The 22,495-nt window shown below is 32.8% G+C and overlaps 1 protein-coding gene across 3 annotated transcripts in view; it reads left to right on the top strand.

Annotated features, from left to right (window-relative positions):
- CSMD3 (CUB and Sushi multiple domains 3) overlaps positions 1-22,495 on the top strand; it is a 1,005,695-nt gene that overhangs the window by 865,858 nt on the left and 117,342 nt on the right. For all 3 annotated transcript variants that reach the window (XM_031691263.2, XM_072949624.1, XM_072949623.1), the window contains 4 exons: positions 284-487; positions 9,295-9,419; positions 16,036-16,132; positions 18,684-18,788. In XM_031691263.2, the coding sequence (XP_031547123.1) occupies positions 284-487; positions 9,295-9,419; positions 16,036-16,132; positions 18,684-18,788 (531 nt within the window). The remainder of the gene's footprint in view (positions 1-283; positions 488-9,294; positions 9,420-16,035; positions 16,133-18,683; positions 18,789-22,495) is intronic.

Here is a 22,495-nt window from a genome sequence, read left to right as displayed (position 1 = left end):
TTGGTAAAACAAGCACAAAAAAAACCAGAAAAAAATTTAATTGATGTTGTTTAAAGGATCAAAAATAAAATGTTTTTTAAGTAAAAAATCTTAATGACAATTGCAATATTCATTTTGACTTGTGTTTCATTTAAAACTTTTAAAACTTTTAAAAATGTATTCAAATTTTTAGCTGAAGTTCTATTTAGTGAAGATTTGTTTGAAATCTGTTTGAACATTACAGTTTGAAATATGTATTTCTCTACCAAATATAAAATTAAAACCAACACTTATTTGTACACAGCTGTTCCTAGAACAAGTTCCACACAATGCAGTTCTGTGCCTGAACCAAGATTTGGAAGAAGGATTGGCAATGAATTTGCAGTTGGTTCACTGGTTCTTTTTGAATGTAATCCAGGATATATCCTCCATGGATCCATTGCAATTAGATGTGATACAGTGCCGAATTCTTTGGCCCAGTGGAATGATTCCTTACCGACCTGTATTGGTGAGTATATAAATTTGTATGGTTTGTGATTATACCTATTTTATATCACAATCAGTTATCTTGCATCTTTCAACATTTCTATTCTAGATATAACAGTTTTGCATTAATTTCTAACCAATTTACTAGTTATGGTGTATCTAAATATGCAAGTTAAAGTGAATATTTGATGCAGTTGAGATGTGATGCAATCAGTGGAAAATATTTTGTCTTGAATTAGCAGGATAGTTTCCTCATTCATAGACTTACATAGATCAAAATATACATACATACTTCCAATAACACAGAACTGGAATGCTACTAATAAGGAATTACTAGGCATTACCATCCTTTGAAATAAACATTGTTTTTTTTATTTTTTGAAGTTTATGCAAAGATTTCTATGCCAATATGGAAAGAATTTACTTATCTTTTAAGATCACAGAAGCTGATTTTTCTGAACATATTTTACTGTGCCATCAAAAGAATTTTTTTTTCTTTTCTTTTAGTTATAGATATGTAAAAAAATATAAAATAAGAAATTTTCCCAGTCTTTCACAAATATAAATGGAAACACTTTAAATGAATTAGAGGCATCAGTGTAGCCAGAAATCTCATTATTTCAAACTTTATTTTTTAATACTATATTTAATTTATATTGATAAATAGAATGTACACTATCTAAACTTAGCACTGCTAAGTTATTTGAAGCAGAGTAAAACACTTTCTAAACCATAAAAAAATTAGTTTAGAATCTTATTGTATCTCAGGATCATTACAATGACTTGGGTCTTGTTGAGTTCCATGGATATGGAAAATGTAGATGATTAGGAAGTTGCTTTCTTCCATGTTCCAAGTGCATATCTGGAAATTAACTTTTTTAAATTACATAGAATTAAAAGAAGAGTAGTAAAGTTTAATATCAGGTTAAGAAAGAGTTCTAATGAGTTCACTCCCATTAAAGTTTTATTGGTATGTGACTTGGAAAATGAGAGGAAAACTTTTTAAAATAAAAGATAAGCAAAATTTTGTTTTTATTTTAATAATCTCAATTCTTCCCTTTTTGATAGAGAAGACATGAGTGTGTGTATGCACACATGTAACATATGTACTTATAAATATATAAATTTTATTTTAATAACATTTTGCCTCACCTGAAAAGAAATTACATGTCAATAGTTTTTATTTTTAACTTTTAAAAACATATTTTACCATAATTTAACACAAATTCAATATAATGATAGCTCATAGTTCATTAGAATTAAATATAATTTAAATTGATTTTAATTGAAATGATATAGAAGGTACATTCACTAGAATTCTACTAAGGAAAGAGTAAAGGTAAAGTCTGTTGATAGGCATTCATAGAACATGTAACTTTTATAAGACATAGCTGCTCTAAATCTTCTATTATTCAAATCAGGACATTATTAATAATTGTGCTTGGAAAATGGTTTAAACCAAGACTATCATAAATGAAAAGGAAGATGGATGGTCACTTGATCTTTCTAGAAACTTGATATCACTACTACCCAAAACAGATATAACTAGTGTATTTCACAGGGCATTTTTCTTACAACAGCTATTTTAGTTCTTACCATTGCAATAAATGGAACGTGAGTTATTCTTTAATTATTATTTTCTTTGTTGAAAATCACCCACACAAAAGTAATTTAAAACACTGGAAGGCTGCAAATGACTCTTCAGTTTATCTTTTGACTAAATAAACACTTTTTAATATGATTACTAATTACTTCATTCTTACTATTGGCCAGGGTCTGTGCTAAGTAATTACTTATGTAGTTAATTTAATTCTCAAAACAAGCCTATGGAGAAGTTACTCTCAGAATCTACAGATGAATAAACTGAATCTTAAAGAGTTGCAAAACAATTCTTTTTAAAGTGACATAACCTAAGGGGTAAAGTAGGGGCAGGATTTGAAACTGTTTTCTGACTCCAAACCTCAATTTACATGATAGAGGACTGCTTTTTTGTGTTTTGACTTATGAGCTAATTATTTCCTAGTTGAAATTCTACATCTTATTTATAATGTGGAATTTCTCAACCCACTAGAGTACATTTTTGACAATCGGCAAGTAAAGGAGAATAAATTAGGGCTTGATATTCCTGCTGTTTTGCACCTAGCATAGAGCTAGGGTTTATGGAACAAACAGATCTCCTTTTATACTCTAATGAGACAAAATAGATAACATTCCTCCTTCTGAGCAACAGTATATGTTGACTTCATACTCTTATAAAATAGTAATATATAAATTATCCTAAAAGAACCATGAATTGAGAGAAATGTTCCTGTATGTCTAGGCCAGAATTAGTCATACAGTATGCATAAATAGGAAATTACATTGCTTTAAGTCGGTTTAATAATTGAAGAAAGACTCATGATAATAATAAATCTCTTTAGCCCTACAATGGATTTTTAAATATTTTTCTGTAAGTATCAGGAATCAGTCATTATTCCTGCCTCACTTTTCCAAGTAATTGTTAACACAATTTCTGTGTTACTTTTAGTTTATTTATGTACATATTGATAAAAATATTGATACCATATACTAGATAATAGCTGTCTTAATTTCATTTCATACATATGATGAAAATTCTTTCAAAATAATTATAAAAGAGTAGTAGGATGACTTATGTAAACTCATAAACTAGCTCATTAATTTTTAAATATTATTGAAAAATTCATCTATTCCTTTAGTTAGAGTGTTCAAAGAACCTACGTATACAAAGCAATGAAATGTAAATTCATGAATTTCTCCTTTAAGTTCTGTTTGTATATTTATCACATTAAAATCCTAATTAATAGAGAGAAGTTGCAAAGAATCATGTAAAACTGAATAAAATCCTCACAACTGGGAACTGTGATAAATTCTCAGCATGAGGGTTAATTAAGTCTTGGGTAACAGTCTTGGGTTTAACCTTAACATTGCAGTGAATTACTACATGATCCTGAAAATTTTACATAATCTCTGATTCTCAATTCCCATATCAATAAAACAGGAAAGTTTAGGTTTATTGTGGCTATTAAATGATTTAAAGCCTTGTCATAGTTCTTAGAAGCATGTAAGTACTCAAAGTTGAGTTTTTTTTTGTGGTTGCTAAGTTCTCCACCATAAGATCAGAAGAGAAAACTTCAATTCTCAAGGTATTGGAACTAGAATAAAGAACTTACATGCAGTACTGATAAAGGATTTGATATTATTGGCTTTCATGTATTGATATTTGTTTTGATAACATTTTAGAGTTGTTATATGTAAAAATTATCTTCCACTAAAGATTTTTGCACCCAAGAAAGGGTTAAAATCATGAACTCCTATCATTCTTTCTAATTCTAATAATTTAGAGTTCCTTGAAGGAAAGATTTTTCTTTGCAATTAAAATTTTTCAGAAAGGCTTTGGGGACATACAGTGACAATTTTCTTGAGGATAATATTAATTATTTACTAAAGTATGCTATTTAGAGGGACTATGAAATTTATTTCCATTAATTTATAAATTTAAGGACAATTGGATAAAAAGGAGTAGACTTCTAACAATAGGCATATATTTATAATTTAGTTTGTTTTCATTGTTTGTAAGAGTCTAAAATAAAAATAAAGTTAAAATTTAAATAATGATTAATACAATTCTAATTGGTCTTGAAAATAGATATTTAACCAAGGTTTGCATTCTGCATTTTCTTCTGACCCTAAAATATTCAAAGATTACATTATCCAAAAGAATTTTCTTTTGTCCATGTATGTATGAAGATGAGACAGAGTTAGAAAGAGGAAAGAAAGAAAAGGGAAAGATGAGCTGACACTAAAGAAAAAAGGAAAAAAGAGACATGAACAGTTTGGGAAGAAAAAATGGAAATGAGAGAAAATAGAATATTCTGTGAGATGGAGAATAGAGAATAAGAAGTCTACACTATGAACATAACCATTTTTGTATAAAGCAGAGGAAAACCCCTATTCTGCATGATTATTACAAAGCTTTTTCATATGTCAAATATGTCAGTTGGCTAATCACAGCATTTGCGCCATCAGAATAAAAAACAATGTAAATCAAAAGAAGGTCATGCCATTCGATTATGGATTAATTTCAGCAAGGACGGGAGCTCCTACCAGGTATTAAAGCCTATGAAACACTTTGAGACCATGCCATGACTGACATTCAACTTCAGGAGTAAATGTTAGTGGGATGTCCCCAGCCTGGATAGATTCAGCCTCACTTTTTACTTTTAAAAGCAAAAGCTGAAGGACTCAGGCACTTAGGAGCCATTATATTCTCTCTGTCAAAAGCCCATCTATCTGTGGGTCCCTGGCTTTTGTAGAAAGTTGTCACTGCATCTATAGAGGGTCTTTAAATGTAGAACACATTACCTTTTATTTTGCATTGGTATGAAAGTGCATACTTAGAGATAGAAAATTCTATCAGATGACTTCTGTTTCCTGCCAAGATCACATGAAAGGGGCATACTATCCTCTACCACTTAAAAATAATGTGTACCTTATAGAACAGGTGTAAATCCAGAAAATTGAATATATGGAGAACATATGGAGTTTGTGTGAGACAAGAAATAGATTCTAAATGACACTCAGATGATAGCTCAGTTTAGGTTTTACTTACCATTTAGTCCAACTGCTAAATCTTTATGTAAATTAAAATATACTTTGCACTTATATTTTAACTATAAATATTTTTAGCTTTAAAATGTTCTGAATAAAAATGATTGTCTTAAAATATTTTTAAAAATTCAAAAAAAGAAAAGGCTTGACTTCTTAAAGATTCAATATGAGAGGGCAGAGTTATTCTAGGTTGACAGCAAAGCATTATCTTTAATTTGTGTTCATTTTCAATATCTGTTATCTGGATAAAATACTAATTGCCTCAGTGCCTTTGAACTTCCTATTCCTGCTCCTTGAAATGTTCATCCCCAAGATATCTTACTGTGTTGCTTCATTCAAGTCTTCACCTGCTTATCTTCCTTAGCCATCCTATCTAAAAAAGTTTTCTACCATTATCCTCCATTTGTTCTCTATACCCTTACCCTGCCTTTTTTTTTTTAAGAACAACTACTCACTAGATTATATAGTTTGTTTTTTTCCTAATCTTTCTTGCCCTCCTCCCCTGCCACTGTATTGTATCTTTTCCTCAACAAGAAGAGGACCTCACACATAATAGCTGTTCAGTAAATATTTATTCAATGAATGAATTTTAGCAAATGAGTGTAGGTAATTTCATGAATTTTTGTAGAGGTTCAGCTAGTCAACTTCCCAAGTCCAGGCCCCATGCATTTTCAATTTCAGTCTTTCACCGCATGGTGATGCTCTTACTCACTTTGCTGGCTTAGACCTTTACAAACCATCTGAAATTTCAAGACTGAGATTTTGTAGGAAAGAAGTATAGATTTATGTTTGTGTAAAGCACAAACAATCGGTTTACATGTTAGATGGATAATTCTATTCTGAGAGAGAAATTCTCAATTTATACTTTAGAGTTTATCTTTGACAATCTATTTACAGGGTTTTATACATAATGATTGTATTTTCTCTGCCTTCACCATTCAATGAATGCTCAGTTAACAGCTGAAGCCAAATGAGTGTCCAATTGAAACCAAAAGAAAGTATTGCCCTACATTTCTAATGATTTCCATCTCAATTGTATTGTTTCAGTTTTATAGTTCTATTCACTGCTATCAACACTTTCATTTTTTTTTTCTGGCATAGTAAAACAGAATAAAATGTTCAGTAATTTTGCAGTAACTGACAAACAATTTAAACTGCTGGCTGGAAAGCAGCCCCAGTAGACATGATATGCAAGTTGTGCTTATAGTTAACATGGTCATATACTAAGTTAGGTTAGCAGATCCACAAATTTCATTAACTAGTATAAGGAAACAATATTTAATAATCTTATACAAATCTATCATATCAAGTCATTCTTAGGTAAATTGCAATAAAATATAATAATATTTTTATAAGAACGTTGGACTTGGAACAAATATAAACCTGAAAATTTTGCCAAAGACTGAGATTTTATCTTCCAAATTTGATCTTATTATTATACTTAAGATTTCTTAAAATTTTTATTCTTAAACCCCTAAACTCTTCTCCCCTGAGACTGTGATTCAAATAACCCCCTGCAGCCACTAATAGTTCTGACAATATATGGACTTAGGCATAAGTGCTTCTGTTAGTGGGAGGTTTCTTTTGAAAAGACCCTGCTACTTACCCCCTACGTATATGCGTGTGTGCATATATATATACACTAGGGAGAGAGAGAGCATAGCCAGTGGTGTAGAAGAAAAGCAAAAGAGTGTGGTATCCTGATCGCCAAGCAAGGGAAGGCTCGAGGTGGATGGAGTGATCAACAGTGGGAGATAATTACTTACAGATGAGTATAATGCAAATTAAGAATTAGTATCACAACAAGAATATCCTGGAGCCTCTGACATAGTCATTTCAGTAGAGTGAAGACAAAAACTTAATGAAATAGATGGAGGAGAGAATGGAAAGTGAAGAAGAGGAAATAGCTTTTCACTGTAGCGGCATGGAAGGAAAACCTAGGAGGAAAAAGTAAAAGACTTAGAATCTTAGCACCACAGTGAGCAGCGTTCCAGACAAAAATTGATGATTTCATCTTCTCAGACTTCAGTCTATTGAGAGATTAACATATAAAAAGAATATGCAAACATACTGTGGGCTATACCATGATAGAGCTACACAGGGAAGCACTTGGTGCTATTGGGAAACTATGAGACACTAAACACATAAGGGAGTCAGTGAGGGGTTAAAGAGGCAGCATCAACATTGAATGTCTGTGGATGATAGGTGTCAGCTGCTTGCGAAGACATACCAAGTCACTGCACTAGACGAGTACATTAGTTTAGTAGGCTGGACTGGGATGGGACAATGGGGGTGGTGAAATGTTGGGAAATTATGGGTACATATAAGCTGGAGATGTAGTCAGAGGCTAATACAATTAAATCTATCTGTAGAGTTAAGGCAATGGGGAGAGTTTTGAAGGACTTCCAGCAGTGAAGTAACATGATCAAAGATTAAGTTTAAGAAAATCATTTTAGTGGAGAGAGTAGAGCTCAGTGGTAGAGTACATGATTAGCATGCACAAGGTCCTGGGTTAAATCCCAAGTACCTCCAATAAATTAAATAAATAAAACTAATTACCTCCAAAAAAAAACTGTAAAGAGAAAAAAAGATCTTTTTAACAGTATTATGGAGACTGTATTACATGGAAAATACATCAACCATAAGGTGGTCCTATCATATATTATGATTAATGTCAACCTAGAAAAAAAATGAGTGAGATAGAGTAGTGACAGTCAAGATGGAGAGGAAGAGCATCTGTAAAATGTCTTCTTTCAGCTCAGGATCAGCACTTCATCAGTCACTTTTTTTGTCCTATTTTTGAAGTGAATCTCTGTTTTACAATTCTTCACTTCTGGCGTGGTATTCTCAAATCATACAAAACTATTATTTTCCTATTTAAGGGCACTAAATTATTTCTGATCAGTTTAATCTGAATTTGTATGTAAACCAATAATATAGATTTACAAGAAAATACAACAAAATGACTTTCTTTAAAGATACATTATCATGCTATTTAAAAAGTTTGTAACGCTCTTCTGAGTAACTATCCTAGGTTTCTACATTTGGTTTTAGAAGTGGCACAAAACTATATTATTACCTTTTTAAAAATTATTATTACAGAAAATATAAGCTGATATCTCACCATTATAACCAGATTAGGACAAGTGCCCAAGGATCACATGAAGGATCATTGGAACCTGAAATAACAATAGTTGTAGCAAAAGGAAATACGATTTATTAACTTCTTATTGTGTTCTAAGCAATGTACTAGCTTCTTTATACACATTATCATATCTATTTATCTTTCATAAAAGCCATTTGGAAACAATTGCATTACCATTTCACACATCTGAGTTTCAGAGAGTTTAGGGAACACGTCCAACATCATACAGTGTTTAAAATTGTAAGTTAGATCATGCCCAGAATCAAGCTGATACTACCAGTGCCGTGAGAATGTTGCTTTAGCTTCAGTACCTTTTAAAAGTAACCAGAAGCCTTCACTGATGTCAGAGTGGGTCTACCTACTTATTCCATCTTGTAGTAGCCATACTGGCAATAACCATACTGGCATCATATCGATTATGTTCCTTCACTGAAGAAAATGAATTCTGGAGCCCAACTACCACTGCTCAAATCCTCTCTCCTTCTCTGACTAGCTGTAATTTCTTAGTAAGTCCATTTCCTCAGCTATAAAATGGGAAGAATACTTATTCATATCTCATTGGATTGTTGGGAAGCTTTAGCGAGTTAAAACATGTAAAGTGATTAGAACTTACAGTCTCTATACAGATGTTGTGATCATAACTTAACTGTTGCCATCATTATTATTCCTCAAAGGATGCTATTACTCCTCAAAAGATACACGAGGAGAAAAGTAGCAAATATAAATTAAGTCTTCAAAAAATTCTATATCTAGAAATGAATAATTTTTAACATGTGTCAGGGTACTTTTTAGTAATATAATATAAATGATATGCTGTCACTAAGTTAATTATAGTATGATTTCAGATATGCCATTGTAACATCCATTAATTATTTTTAAAAAGTTTTTGTTGTATAGGAAGATAATTTTCATCATTCTTAGGAGTTTTAAAACATAGTATGATTTGGTTGTGTTTGCAAATCTAGTATCTGCCTAAAATGTTATCTCTGACCTTTCTCTTATTTTAATCTTTTGCATTAGAATTAACTTCCTCTCTTGGATTGCTTTACTTTTAGTGCCCTGTGGTGGAATTTTAACTAAGCGCAAAGGGACTATTTTGTCTCCTGGATACCCTGAGCCTTATGACAACAATCTGAACTGTGTATGGAAGATCACAGTGCCAGAGGGAGCTGGCATTCAAGTAGGGATACTTAAATTTTTCTTCTTTTCATTGTATGTTTGAAGTTAATCTCAGAGATGACAGGATGCACATAATTTCTGAAATTTTAGCCAGTGCTTTTGACAAACATGTCTGACTTTAAAAGAAAGATACTTACTTTTAATTTTATCACCTGTGAGTAACAGAAAACCAGTTCAAGCTAGCATAAGCAATAGCAAAAATGTGTTGCTCCACATAACATGGAATCCTGGAGTAAGATGATTTTAGGGTTATTTATTTTGGAGATTTGGTTGTGTCATTCCTAACCCAGATTTGTTCCATCTCTCTATTCTGTAATTCTTAGCATGTTGACTTGGTTCTTGGACTTCCTTTCTCATGGTGTTGAGATGGCTGTAAAAACTATCTAGACGTAACAGTCTTCCACAGCAATAGCCAATAGTCAAAATGTGGTGTCTATTTTATGCATGTTTATAATAGTTAAGAGAACTTTTCAAAAAAGTTTCTAGCAGGTTTTCCCTCCTATCTATTGATCAAAATTGCAGTCATACCCATTCCTATGACATACATTGGGCAATAGCAAAAGATTTAGTATGATTTGGCTCAAACAAGTCAATATTAGGTACGTGGATCAAACAAGGGGCTTAACCTCCTTTAATAACACAGCTCTCATTTAATTCAATAAAACTGTTTTCTGTTAGCAAGAAAGAGGAGTGCTTTTCTATAGACAGTCAACATCTACCATAGTCAATATCTACCATATTACTTCAGTTGTCACCATTTGGGAGCAGCAATGTAACCAGCTACTCTGTCAAGGAGATTGCTTCTGGATAAATTGATGGCATTTTACTGCTGAGTCAGGATATACTCCGTGGAAGATAATTATGCTTCACAAAATTGCATAAAAATTACTTGACTATCTCTCCAACTGAGTCATAGGATTCCTTTAGAAACTTGAGATATATATCAGTCATGGAAAAAGCAGCCAAGACATCATTCATTAAAAGTGAAATTAGATAGAAATATAATTTTTGGTTAAAAAAACTTTTTGAATCCATCTTTATAATTTTCCAGAAAATTCAAAAAATTATTTAATAGGTATCAGGAGTAAAATCAGTAAACCAGTGAGAAAACATGAATGTACTTCTCCACTGTTTCAAGGACATTAGCAAAAGACTGCACATACTGTGGCTAGCAGTACTATCGTTTTATGACCAACTTATAAAATTTGGAGATATAAATCAACCCTATCTTATTATCAGTAGAATTAACAAAGATTTTAGGCTTGTCCAAGTTCCAGATTGTACAAACAATCTAAATATAATTAAAACCTTCATAGAACATTTACTATATCATGTGGTTAAAAAATTTAGCAAAATTATACTAGAGGATCCATATATTGACATCAGCTTGTCCATTTCTATCTCATCTTAAAATAATAAAACCCCTAGAACTTCCCCTCTGGTTCCCATCCTCTTTTTCTGACCCTCTGCAGTGTAACTTTAGCATCCAGTGCTCTTACTGAGTCAGTCTTAGTGATCACTGAGGACCTGTGTCGTTACATCCATTGTATTGCTCATCCTGCTTATTCTGTCAGCAACATTCTATCCTGCCCATGCTCCCTTCACTCTTAAAGATGCCTTTCCCCTCTATTTTACCAATACTTTCTTAGACTTTGTTTTGTTTTCCCCATCTGTGGCTTCTACTTTTACATCTAGGAATATGAGCTCCTCTCTTCCTCTTCAACCCATCAAATATGGTATTTGTGAGTTTCTATGGCTTTTGTTCATCTCACATAACACCATTCTCTCTGTCACCTTGTCTATTGTCATGGTTTTCGCTATCAGTATGTGTTGATGATGTCCAGGACCTTAATCATAATAAACAACCAGAAAAACTTTTTTCAAAATGAAGGGATGAATAAATGATGATTTCTAAACCTAAATATCTAACCTACACCTTTCACCTAAGCTGCATGCCTTTTATCCGACTGCCCACTTGGACATTATGAGCTAAACTTCTTTTTTAACCAGTTCAACACTGACTTTAGGATTTCTTTCTTGAAGTTGTGCATCTTCCCCATTGTGCTCTGTCTCAGAGTAAACCCCTCACCCAGTCTGTTGCATAAGCCAGAAATCTTGATTTCTTTTTTTCTGTCTCTGACTCTGGACAATGAATTGTGTCAGTTCTGTCTTTCACAAATTTCTCAAATCAATCTGTTTTCTCCATCCACACTTTCACCACTCAGGATTAGGTGGCCATTATCCCTACCCCAGGTTCTTACTCTCCTCCAGTCTGTTCTTCACAGGGCAAAGAGAGTAACCTAAAAATAAAAATCCAATGCTGTCACTTTCCTGCTTTACAATACCTCAATTGTTCTCTCTATCCGTAACTCCTGGACACAGCTGATTACACCTTTGTGCTTTGTCCTCATTTCTTGCCTCTTCTGTTCACTCTATTTTAGTTCTTTATAAAAACCTGACTCTCTCCCTTGCCTCTGGGCCTTTGTGCATGTTGTTCCCTCTGCTGGCAATACTCTCTATCATTGCTCTTTATTTGGCTTAGTCATACTCATCATTTCTGTCTCAATTTAAAAACAGCTCCTGTGGAAGACCTCCCAAACACTGGAAACAAGGTTAAGTCCCCTTGCTATCTGTTCTCATAGACCCCTGTTATTTCCTTATCATAACACCCATCACATGTCACTGTTATTACTTAATTATCTGTAAGCTCATGAGCGCAAGTAGACAAGTCTATTCTTGCAGCTAGCACAGTGCCTGGTAGTCTACGCTCAGTGAATATTTTCAGAATGAAGCAATGAATACCTCCAAAAGCAATGAAATTTTAAAGTATTTTAAGGAGTTAACATAGCATGTTGGGCTAATACAGCATCTGCAGAAAAAGTACATTGAATATCACTGTCCTAGCCAAACACTGTTCAAAACTAGACAGTTGTATCAATGACACTATGAAATCTTTCACTGAGGAAGCATTTTGTTTAATGATTGTGCTTTAGAGAATAAGATCTGTGTTTAGCAGAGCATTTATCAAACTTTCAAAGTGTGAGCATACTGGAATTTTTATTTTAAATACTCTAAACAACTATCAAGCTCTTTTTTCTAATTAATCTTATATGTTTGCTAATTTTAGACATATTGCTAAATCACACACAGTTAAAACACACACATAATATATGATATATTTGAAATTTTACTAACTTCACCTAAAAGCTCCCTGGCTAGTACACCAAGTTTAAAGCAATGTTTATTTTATTTTATTATGTTGGGCTAAATATAGGTGTCAATAAAGAATTATACGAATATCCAATAAATGAGATGAAATGGGAAAGCCATTAGTGGAAAGAAGAGAAGAAGAAACATTTGGAATGCTGAAAAAGTTACAAATAATATAGAATGATTGAGCATTTTTTGAAAATAACATCAACAAATAGACCAATTTGTTGTTTACTATTACATGAGAAGTTTTTGGGGAGGAATATATTTGTTTGCCTGTTTATTTTAAGAAGGCATATTGGAGGGAGAATTCTAAAGGAGCTACATTCAACAGTAACAGAATTATCAAGCAAACAGCAATCTTTATGTGATTAATCATAGAAAAAATGTTGGTTACTTAATTGTGTCAATTTGTAGAATGATCATCATGAGTTAATGTAAGCCTCAAAACAAAGTAAAATGGGATTTAAATGTCTTTATGATAGATACCTGATTTTAATTATTGGAAATTCTTTACCTCATAAAGCTATCCTGTTATCATAATGGACAACTCCATCCACTTTCGTTCTTCTGAACACTGAATCAGTAGCTGTTTCTTTTTAAGTCCTTCACTTGACACTCATTTGGCTTTTTGTCATAGTGGGGCCTCAGTCATTTACTTGAGTCTTCTACACCGTCTGTGTGTTTAATATGCCATACTGCATTCACAATTTGCCCAGAATCCAAGTGGCAAATTGTATTAGTTTTCTGTGGCTTCTGTAACAAATCATCATGAACTCAATAGCTTAAAATAACAGAAATTTATTCTCTCACACTACTGGAGGCGGGAAGTCCTAAATCAATTATACTGCACTGAAATTGAGCTGCTGACAGGGCTGCACTCCTACCATCCTCCACTCTCCCCTCTGCCCAGGCTCCAGGGAAGAATCCTTTCCTTGCCTCTTCCAGCTTTGGGTACCTGCCAGCATGCCTTGGCTTGCAGCCACATTACTCCAATTTCTGCTTCTGTGGTCACATTGCATTCTCCTCTTTCGTCTTTGGCAAATCTTTCTTGACATTTTTCTTATAAGAACACTTCTGATTGCATTTAGGGCTTATCTAAATAATCTCTGATAATCTCCCTATGTCAAGATCCTTAGTTTAATCACATCTGAAAGACCTTTTTCCATATGTGGCAATATTACAGGCTCAAATGACCAGGACCTGTATCTTTGGGAGCCATACTCAGCCAAATATATGTATATCTCAGGAATTAAACAGATTTTCTTCCTCTCACCAAGGTAATAGGTTTTCCTCCACAATATCTACCTTTTTGTGCTTGCCATTCCTCTGATCCCAATAACTTGGGGGAAAAAATAAATTATTTTTAAATCTTTCCTACCATTTCCTTTTCCTATTCATAAAATCCAGTAATTTTCCCTATAGCAACACATGTGAGATCTGGGCCCCCTTTGTGCTATTCTTGCCTCTAACCCACTTAAGTCTTTCATTGTTTCTCACCTGAGCTACTGAGACAGACAGTAAAATTGTCTTCTCACTTTTATTTTCTTCACCCATTGAAGTAGTACTGTACTTAAAGCATAGTCCTGATTATTCTTCTCTAACCCACTTTCTAAAACCTTCAGTGAAATATTCCTCAACTGCATAGTTATTATGGTGGTGTTCAGCCTTTATACCCCCTCTCTCTCATTCTCTCCCTTAGATAAGATACATTAAATCTTCAGTACACGCTGAGCACTATTCTAAGCTAAAATCACGTTAATTTTTACAACAAATCTATGAACTACATACCTCTATTACAGTGATTTATGTAAGAAATCTAAGGCATAAAGAGATTAACTCTTTTAGTGTTATGTACCTGTGAGTAAAGGGAGTTAGGAAGTTGCAAACCCAGACATTCTAACTCCAGTATCTCTTGTATTTATCCACTGAGTTTTACTCTTTCTAACTTTTCTTTACTCTTCCCATCTTTGCATGCATATTTTCTCTTATGTGAATCCCCACTGTGGCTAAATTGGATTACTGATGGTTCACTAAGTCTACCTCATGGCTTGTCTCCTCTACATTTTTACTAACTCAGTGATTTCTTTCAGTGGAATTCAACACATTTTGCTTATCTCAGATGTCAACTATTCCATGAGTCCTTATTTTTTTTTTAGCCGAATGTGGTTTTTTTCTTTTCCTGAATTGAAAGAAAATAAATTCTGATATGAAGAGAGAATTGACCATTTTTTAAGGAGGTGGTGGTTGTATTACAACCATAAAGCTTTAATTCTGGTCTTCCTGTCCTGGAACATTGCCATTGGGCCTAATGCCTGTCACACAGGCAGGGTATCTGTTGCCATGTGGCACTCACCCCTGGAAAATAGCACCAGAATTCACTTGAATGGAAGAATGACAATGGACTGTTTTGTGCATAAGAAATTTTTAATGAACAATGATTGTTACAAGTATTTAGTGAATGAGTATAGTACTTACATTTATAACAGACTTTTAACGAAGTAAAAATAAGTTTGTTTTAATAAAACTATTCTTTTACCTTCTCCTGAACTATAAAATGTATAATAAACAAAGAGAAAAATAGGTAACTTCCACAGTAGTTGTGAGAGTCTTATGGGTTCTTGCAAAAACTCAAGCTGGGCCAAGTGAAGTGCAACAAAGTAACACATGCCTCTTTCTTTAAATAAAATTTAATAATGAGAGAATTATACTCCAGCATTTCCCTTGTCACTCTGTGGACCTTCACAGTGATATAGTTATTACAACTTCATTTATAAAAATAAAATTTAAAAGACATGCCCAGATCAGTTACAAAGTATAATTTTTGGTCATACATATTGAAATCTATTAAACTTACACATACAGGATTATAATGTTAATTTTTTTTAATAAAAGAAAGACAGAAAATTGAATAAAGGTATGCCAAGAAAGAGAAAATAAAATGTATCCAGAATACTAATTCGAATATATATATATAATAAGGTGGACCTATATGTGGACCACAAATCTGGTTATTTCCTAGTAGGTAATGCAAATGAGTAAACTCAATCAGTGACAAGAATCTAACATTCCAAAATATAAAAGTTAACCAATTGTTTGGAACATGCCTTGATTAGGATTCCAGGCACTAAGACATTAGATTAACACTAAGGTGAGATGGAGACTCTGTTCTCAGTGTTATACCCGTGGTGTGCACTGCTAGGTGGCTCATAGGCTTTTACTATAAAAGTCAGCGCATGTAGGCCAGTGCCATAATGGCAAAAATCAATCCTATTAAAATCCTTCTATGAAGGGCCATGATGCTGTCGTCTAGGCTTTGAGCTCTCTCTTCCAGGGAAGATAAGTAGGTTATAGTATATATATTTCATTAGAAATATGTGTTCTTATAAGTAATTATTATTTCACAGGTGCAAGTTATCAGCTTTGCTACAGAACATAATTGGGATTCTCTGGATTTTTATGATGGGGGAGACAACAATGCTCCAAGACTTGGAAGTTATTCAGGTAACAAGGGAGCTCAGCTTTATTAAAATACATTAAATTGGGAAGGTAAAAATCTCTTTTTTTTAAAAGGCTCCCTAGAACTCTGGATTGGTGGTTTTAATTTGCTTTTTATAAACTATACACAATGAACTAAATTACAAGGTTAGAAATATGAAAGGCTTTAAAGGTAATGAAATTGAAATTGCTGTTTAATACCTCACTATAGTCTTATTATATTTGTGTAATTATTTATTGATGCTTTTGGGCTAATGGTAGTATTTTTAGCTTAGCTATGGTTCAGTAATAGTGTGTATGCCCCATCCCCCCAAAAAAAAGAAAAAAGAATGAGAAATAATAGTTAAAAATTAGTGCTTGGTAATTATGGTATATTCACTTAATAGTCATTTAAATAATTATAGAGACTGTAACAACATGGTAAATGCTGCAAGGTACTGTTGAGTAAGAATAAGAAGAATACAAAATTAATTCTATGAAACGAATTAAATTATGTAAAATTAATACCATATACCAAGACCAGAAGGTTTTAAAATTTGTTAAGGTTTTTAAAGGTAGTTTATGCATTAATCTAACAGCTTCATATACCATATAAAGGATGAAATGAAATTTTACTTAATTTTAACTATACTTCTTACTTACATTTCAACTATACTGTTTAACTCTAGAAATATGAACATAGCTAAATTATAAGCTTATATATTTCAGATATACTGAAAGAAGTTTGAATGTTATTAAGTTTTTAATAAATTTTAAAGTAGAATATGATAACCTATTTTTCAGCATCACCATTGAGGAAAGGAAAGAAGAAATATCTAAAGTAGGGGTGATTTGATTTAGGCATTAAAAATATTTTAGGAAAAAAATATTTTAGGTAAAGATTTAGATAAACATTTTTCTTGGAAAAAGCTTATAAAATTTTGAGTATGCATTTGTCTATAATAGACTAGGTGTAATACTTTCTGAATAATAAGTACAATACTGCAGATGATAAAAATGATGAAGAATAACAGCTACCAAGCTACTGAGTGCTAGCTCTGTGCGAAGCTTGTTTTCTCATTTGATCTTCCTAGCAGTCCTGGTAGTTGATTGACACTTAGAGAGATTAAGTTGCCTAAGGTTGCACAGCTAATATTAGAATGAGACTGGGACCCAGCTGGTGTGTCTCTAGAGTCAGAGCCTTAATCACTGAGATCCTCTAAGAGACCAAAGGCAGTTCAAGTGACCTTTGAGTTTCTGTTTACCTCTGTCTTCAGGGATTCCCTTAGGACACTATGGACAAAAAGCAAGTTCAGGGGGAAATAAAAGAAAACAATTCTGTGTTCCGTAATGAATTTTTTCTGATTTCTCTTGTAGAAGTCTCAGTGGTTAAGGTTTACAGAGGTGTGCAAAGTAAGTGAAAAATAGCTAGAAAATGACAAAAAATCATTTGCCACACTATCCACTCATATGCTTATTGAACCTTATCTTGAAACAGAATTGAGAGTTATTTTTGTGCTTATCATTTGAAACTGCTTCAGTTGTGACCTTAAGGAACTTGAACCATTGCTCATTATCAAAGAGTCAAGAAGTAATTGGTTCAAGCAGGTTATTTTATATTTTTAACTCAGTAAGGGAATAAATTACAGTTGATTACCTTTAGAGGTTCAGAAGAACCTGATTGTAAAGAATTTGCTGAGAGACAAGGCTAATTCGTAATTGGCATTTTCTGGACTTTAACTACCAGCTTTGTTGTCAGGGTGTAAGAAACATCAAGGTACTTGACCTGGTGTGGAATGAATATATATATGTATATGTTATATATATATATATATTCTAGAACTTATTCATCCTGCGTAATTGAAACTTTATACCTATTGGATAGTAACTCCCCATTTCTCCCAACTCTCAGCCCCTGGAATCCGATGTTCTACCTTCTATTACTGTGAACTTGACTCTTCTAGATACTTCATATAAGTGGTATTATATAGCATTTGTCCTTCTGTGTCTGGCTTATTTTGCTTATCATAATGTCCAACAAGTTTGTTCATGTTGTCACATATGGCACAATTTTCTTCTCTTTTTAAAGACTAAATAATATTCTATTATATATATATATATATAATATGTATATATATTATAATAAAGGAAAATAATGAATATATCTGTAACCCATATTAAGTTTTGTTGTTATACCATAAAAATCACATACAAACTTTAAAATTAAGTTTATTATTAGCTTATGCATTGAATATTGAAATCCACATGAAATTCAAAATATTTTTTAGGTGACCAGTAAAATTTACTGCGTTGACTTTCACTCGCTTTCTTTGCTCCTCCCTATTTTTCAGAAACAATCTAATGTGCTCTCAAAAGTCTATCTCCTTAGAGATAGTCAGAAACAGTAAAATGAAAAAGAAATGTGGAAGAAATATTTATATTTAAAAATTCTTGTAAAACACATGACTGATACATAATTTCAGTGACAACCTATTGGCTGATTATTAGTTATCTTACTTAGTTTTACTGTAGTACTCATTATGTGATTACTGACCTACGTTTTTAATTATTATTTCAGGAACAACAATACCCCATCTTTTGAATAGCACATCTAATAATCTATATCTAAATTTTCAATCAGACATCAGTGTTTCTGCTGCAGGATTTCACCTTGAATACACAGGTAAATATATCATGTGCTCTTCAAGAAAATTAAGAACAAATTTGTATTAATTTTTAAAAATTACTTTTCTGAATATAGAGAGTAAATGGACTTTATCAAAAGAGACCATTGTCTTACTTTCTTAAAATTTTGAAGTGTTTCTTCATTTCAACTACAAAATTATATGTATAAAGTTCTAATGGTTTTCATCAGAATTCACAAGTATTTTCTTTTTTTTATTGTAAGAACACTTAACATGAGATTTACTCTCTTAACAAAATTTTTAAGTGCACAATACAGTAGTGTTAACTATAGGCACAATGATCGACAGCAGATCTCTAGAACTTAATCATCTTGCATAACTGAAACTTTATACCCATTGGACAGCACCTCCCCATTTCTCCCTCCTCTCAGCCCCTGGAAACCAATGTTCTACTTTCTATTTCTATGAGTTTGACTTCTAGATATTTCATGTAAGTGGCATCATATAGTATTTTTCCTCCTGTTTCTGACATATTTCACATAGCATAATGTCCGCCAGGTTCATCCATGTTGTCACATGTGGCAGAATGTCCTCTTTTGTAAGACTGAATAATTTTCTGCTGTATGTATATACCATATTTTCTTTATCTTGATGGACATTTGAATTGTTTCCATATCTTGGCTGTTGTGAATAATGCTTCAGTGAACATGGGAGTGCAGTTATCTCTTTGAGATTCTGCTTTCAATTCTTCTGGGAATATACCCAGAAGTTCGATTGCTAGGTCATATGGTAGATCTACTTTTAATTTTTTGGAGGATTCTCATTAGTGTTTTTCACAGTGTCTGTACTGGTTTACATTAGCATCAACATTGTATAAAGGTTCAAATATGTACAGTCTCACCAACACTGATACTTTTTTTTTAGACAAATAAGAGTATTTTATAGTTGTCAGGAGGGGTACACATCATAACAAAACTCCAGTTTTGAGTATCTGTGCACCAAATGACACAGCACCAAGATTCTTGAAACAAATCAGCAAGAACCATAAGGAGATAAAAACAAAAATGCCTTATGAAATTTACCAAAATTGACACTGGTAGAGACAAATTCTAAATAGATCAATTATCATATGACTGATATAGAAAATAGTTATTGAAAAGCAACCTACATAAAATACCTGGTCCAAATAGGCTTCACACGGAAATACTACCAAAGCTTTATTTCACTTGGCATAATACTCTGAAAGTCCATCTACCTTATTGCAAATGGCAGGATTTCCTTCTTTTTCATGGCTGAATAATATTTCCTTTTATATATGTAACATATCTTCTTTATCCCATTCATCCATAGAAAGACAGTTAGGTTGTTTCCATATCTTGATTATTATATATAATGCTACAGTGAACATGGAGTGTAGATATCTCTTTGAGATCCTGATTTCAATTCCTTTGGTTATATACCCAGAAGTGGGATTGCTGGATTATATCATAGTTCTATTTTTAATTTTTTGAAGAACCTTCATGTTATTAACTATTGTGACTGTACCAATTTACATCTACACCAACAGTGTGTAAGGGTTTCCTTTTTGTCACATCCACACAACAATTATCTCTTGTCTTGTGATAGCTTTTCTAACAAGTGTGAAGTGACATATCATTGTGCTTTTGATTTTCATTTCCCTTATGATTAGTGATGTTAAGCACCTTTTCATGTACCTGTTGGCCATGTGTATGTCTTCTTTGGAAAATAAGTCTATTCAGACATCACCCTTTTTTAAAACAGATTGTTTTTGTTTTTTGTTTTTGCTATTTAGTTATATGAGTTCCTCATATATTTTGGATATCAACCCATTATCAGTTAGATAGTTTGCAAATATTCTGTCTCATTCTGTAGTTTGCTTTTTCATCTTGTTGTTTCTTTTGCTGTGAAGCTTTTTTATTTTAGGTTGTCCCACTTACTTATTTTTGCTTTTGTTCTTGTGCTTTTTGTGTCATATACAAAAAAATCAGTGCCAAGACCAACATCAAGGAACAATTTCCCTGTTTTCTTTTGGGACTTCTAAAGTATCAGGTTTGATGTTTAAATCTTTAATCCAATTCCAATTAATTTTTGTGAGAGGTGTAAGATAGAGGCCCAATTGCATAATTCTGCATGTGATTATTTAGTTTTTCTAACACCATTTATTAAAGAGACTGTTCTTTCCCTCTTGAGTATTCTTGGCTCTCTCATCAAATATTAGTTGACTATATGACTAGATTTTTGTTTGTTTTTCCCTTGGGTGGAGGATCCAGATATCTAATAAATCTTAAGAAGTATCTGGGGATCAGTTTGAACCTAAAGAATCATTTTGTGAATATCTGTTTTAGATTATGTGAATTCAGTGCTAACAGATTAAATGACAGTCCTGGGGGTAGCCTCTCGATCATCAGGAGAGTTGGTGTCTTATTATCTAAAGCAACTGCTTACAAAGCACATTGATACATCATTTGTTCTTATGTTCATTCATTACCAGTGGTAAGTTCTCTTCCACATTCTTGAGTTTGATTCAGATAATTAATTTGGAAATATTAGCATTCCTTGATAGCTCATTTTATAGAAATATAGTTGTAACATAGTTGTCACAAATATAAGGGAAAAAACACATTTCACATAAGACAATTTACACTACTTGGTGCTAGTAAATGATCCTTTTAACGTGCTGTTGAGTTCAGTTTGCCAGTATTTTCTTAAGGTCCCCCATCCTTTAGGTTGCCTTTTAACTCTGCTGCTTGTTTCCTTTGCTTTGAAGAAGCTTTTTAGTTTGATTTTGTGCACTTCTTGATTTTTTCTTTTCTTTCCCTGTGCTTTAGTGTCATATCCAAGAAATCACTGCCAAGACCAATGTCATGACACCCTTTCCCTGTTCTTTTCTAGGAATTTTACATTTTCAGGTTTTATGTTTAAGTCTTTAATTCATTTTGAGTTAATTTTTATATATGATGTAAGATAGGTGTCTTATTTCATTACTTGGCTTGAAGACCTGATACGAAAGATGTATCCTGTGGAAAAGAACAGAGCTATGTACTAAATAAATACTAATTAATTAATTTTTGATAGTTTTTTGGTTTTATATTAAGGTTCATTTTCCAGCTATTGCTAACTTCAGATACAGTAAAGGTACCATTGTAATGTAGACAGGTGACAAATAAGTACAAGGAGTTTCATCCATTCATATTTCATTCAACCAATTAACATTTTGAATGTGTACTGTACACTAGGTGCTGTGCTCAATATGGGGTATGAAAGGGAAATATGTCAGAGTATCTTTCTTTGAGGAGATCGCCATCTGGTAGAAGAGAAAGAGAGAGAAGCAGTAATGCTGTGCTATGAATACAGGAATAGAGATATTTATGGTAGATGCACAAAAGTGATAAGTAATCAGCTTCATTTAGGAAGTTGAGGAAATACTTCAAACAAGAGGTGGCACTTTGGCTGAATCTTAACAAATAACCAGGAGTTTTACAGTTAGGCAACAAAGAGTGGATGTTTTTAGCATGCAAACTTCATATTCAGACAGAGCTATGACACATGGCATGTTATAAAAATTGCAACTGACTCAGTAGGGTTAGTGCATAGGTTTAAGGCAGCACCAGGAACTCAGGTTGCTTATACAGTCAGGGATATTCCTGAAAGTTATGAGATGTCATAATTAGAACTTTAACTTCATTTAGGTGATACAGTTTAAAAATGCCATATGTTTTGACAG

This window comes from Vicugna pacos, chromosome 25 (genome assembly GCF_048564905.1).
Source record: "Vicugna pacos chromosome 25, VicPac4, whole genome shotgun sequence".
NCBI classification, from domain to species: domain Eukaryota; kingdom Metazoa; phylum Chordata; class Mammalia; order Artiodactyla; family Camelidae; genus Vicugna; species Vicugna pacos.
Note: the sequence above shows the minus strand (reverse complement) of the source record. Positions and strands in the feature narration are given on the sequence as shown.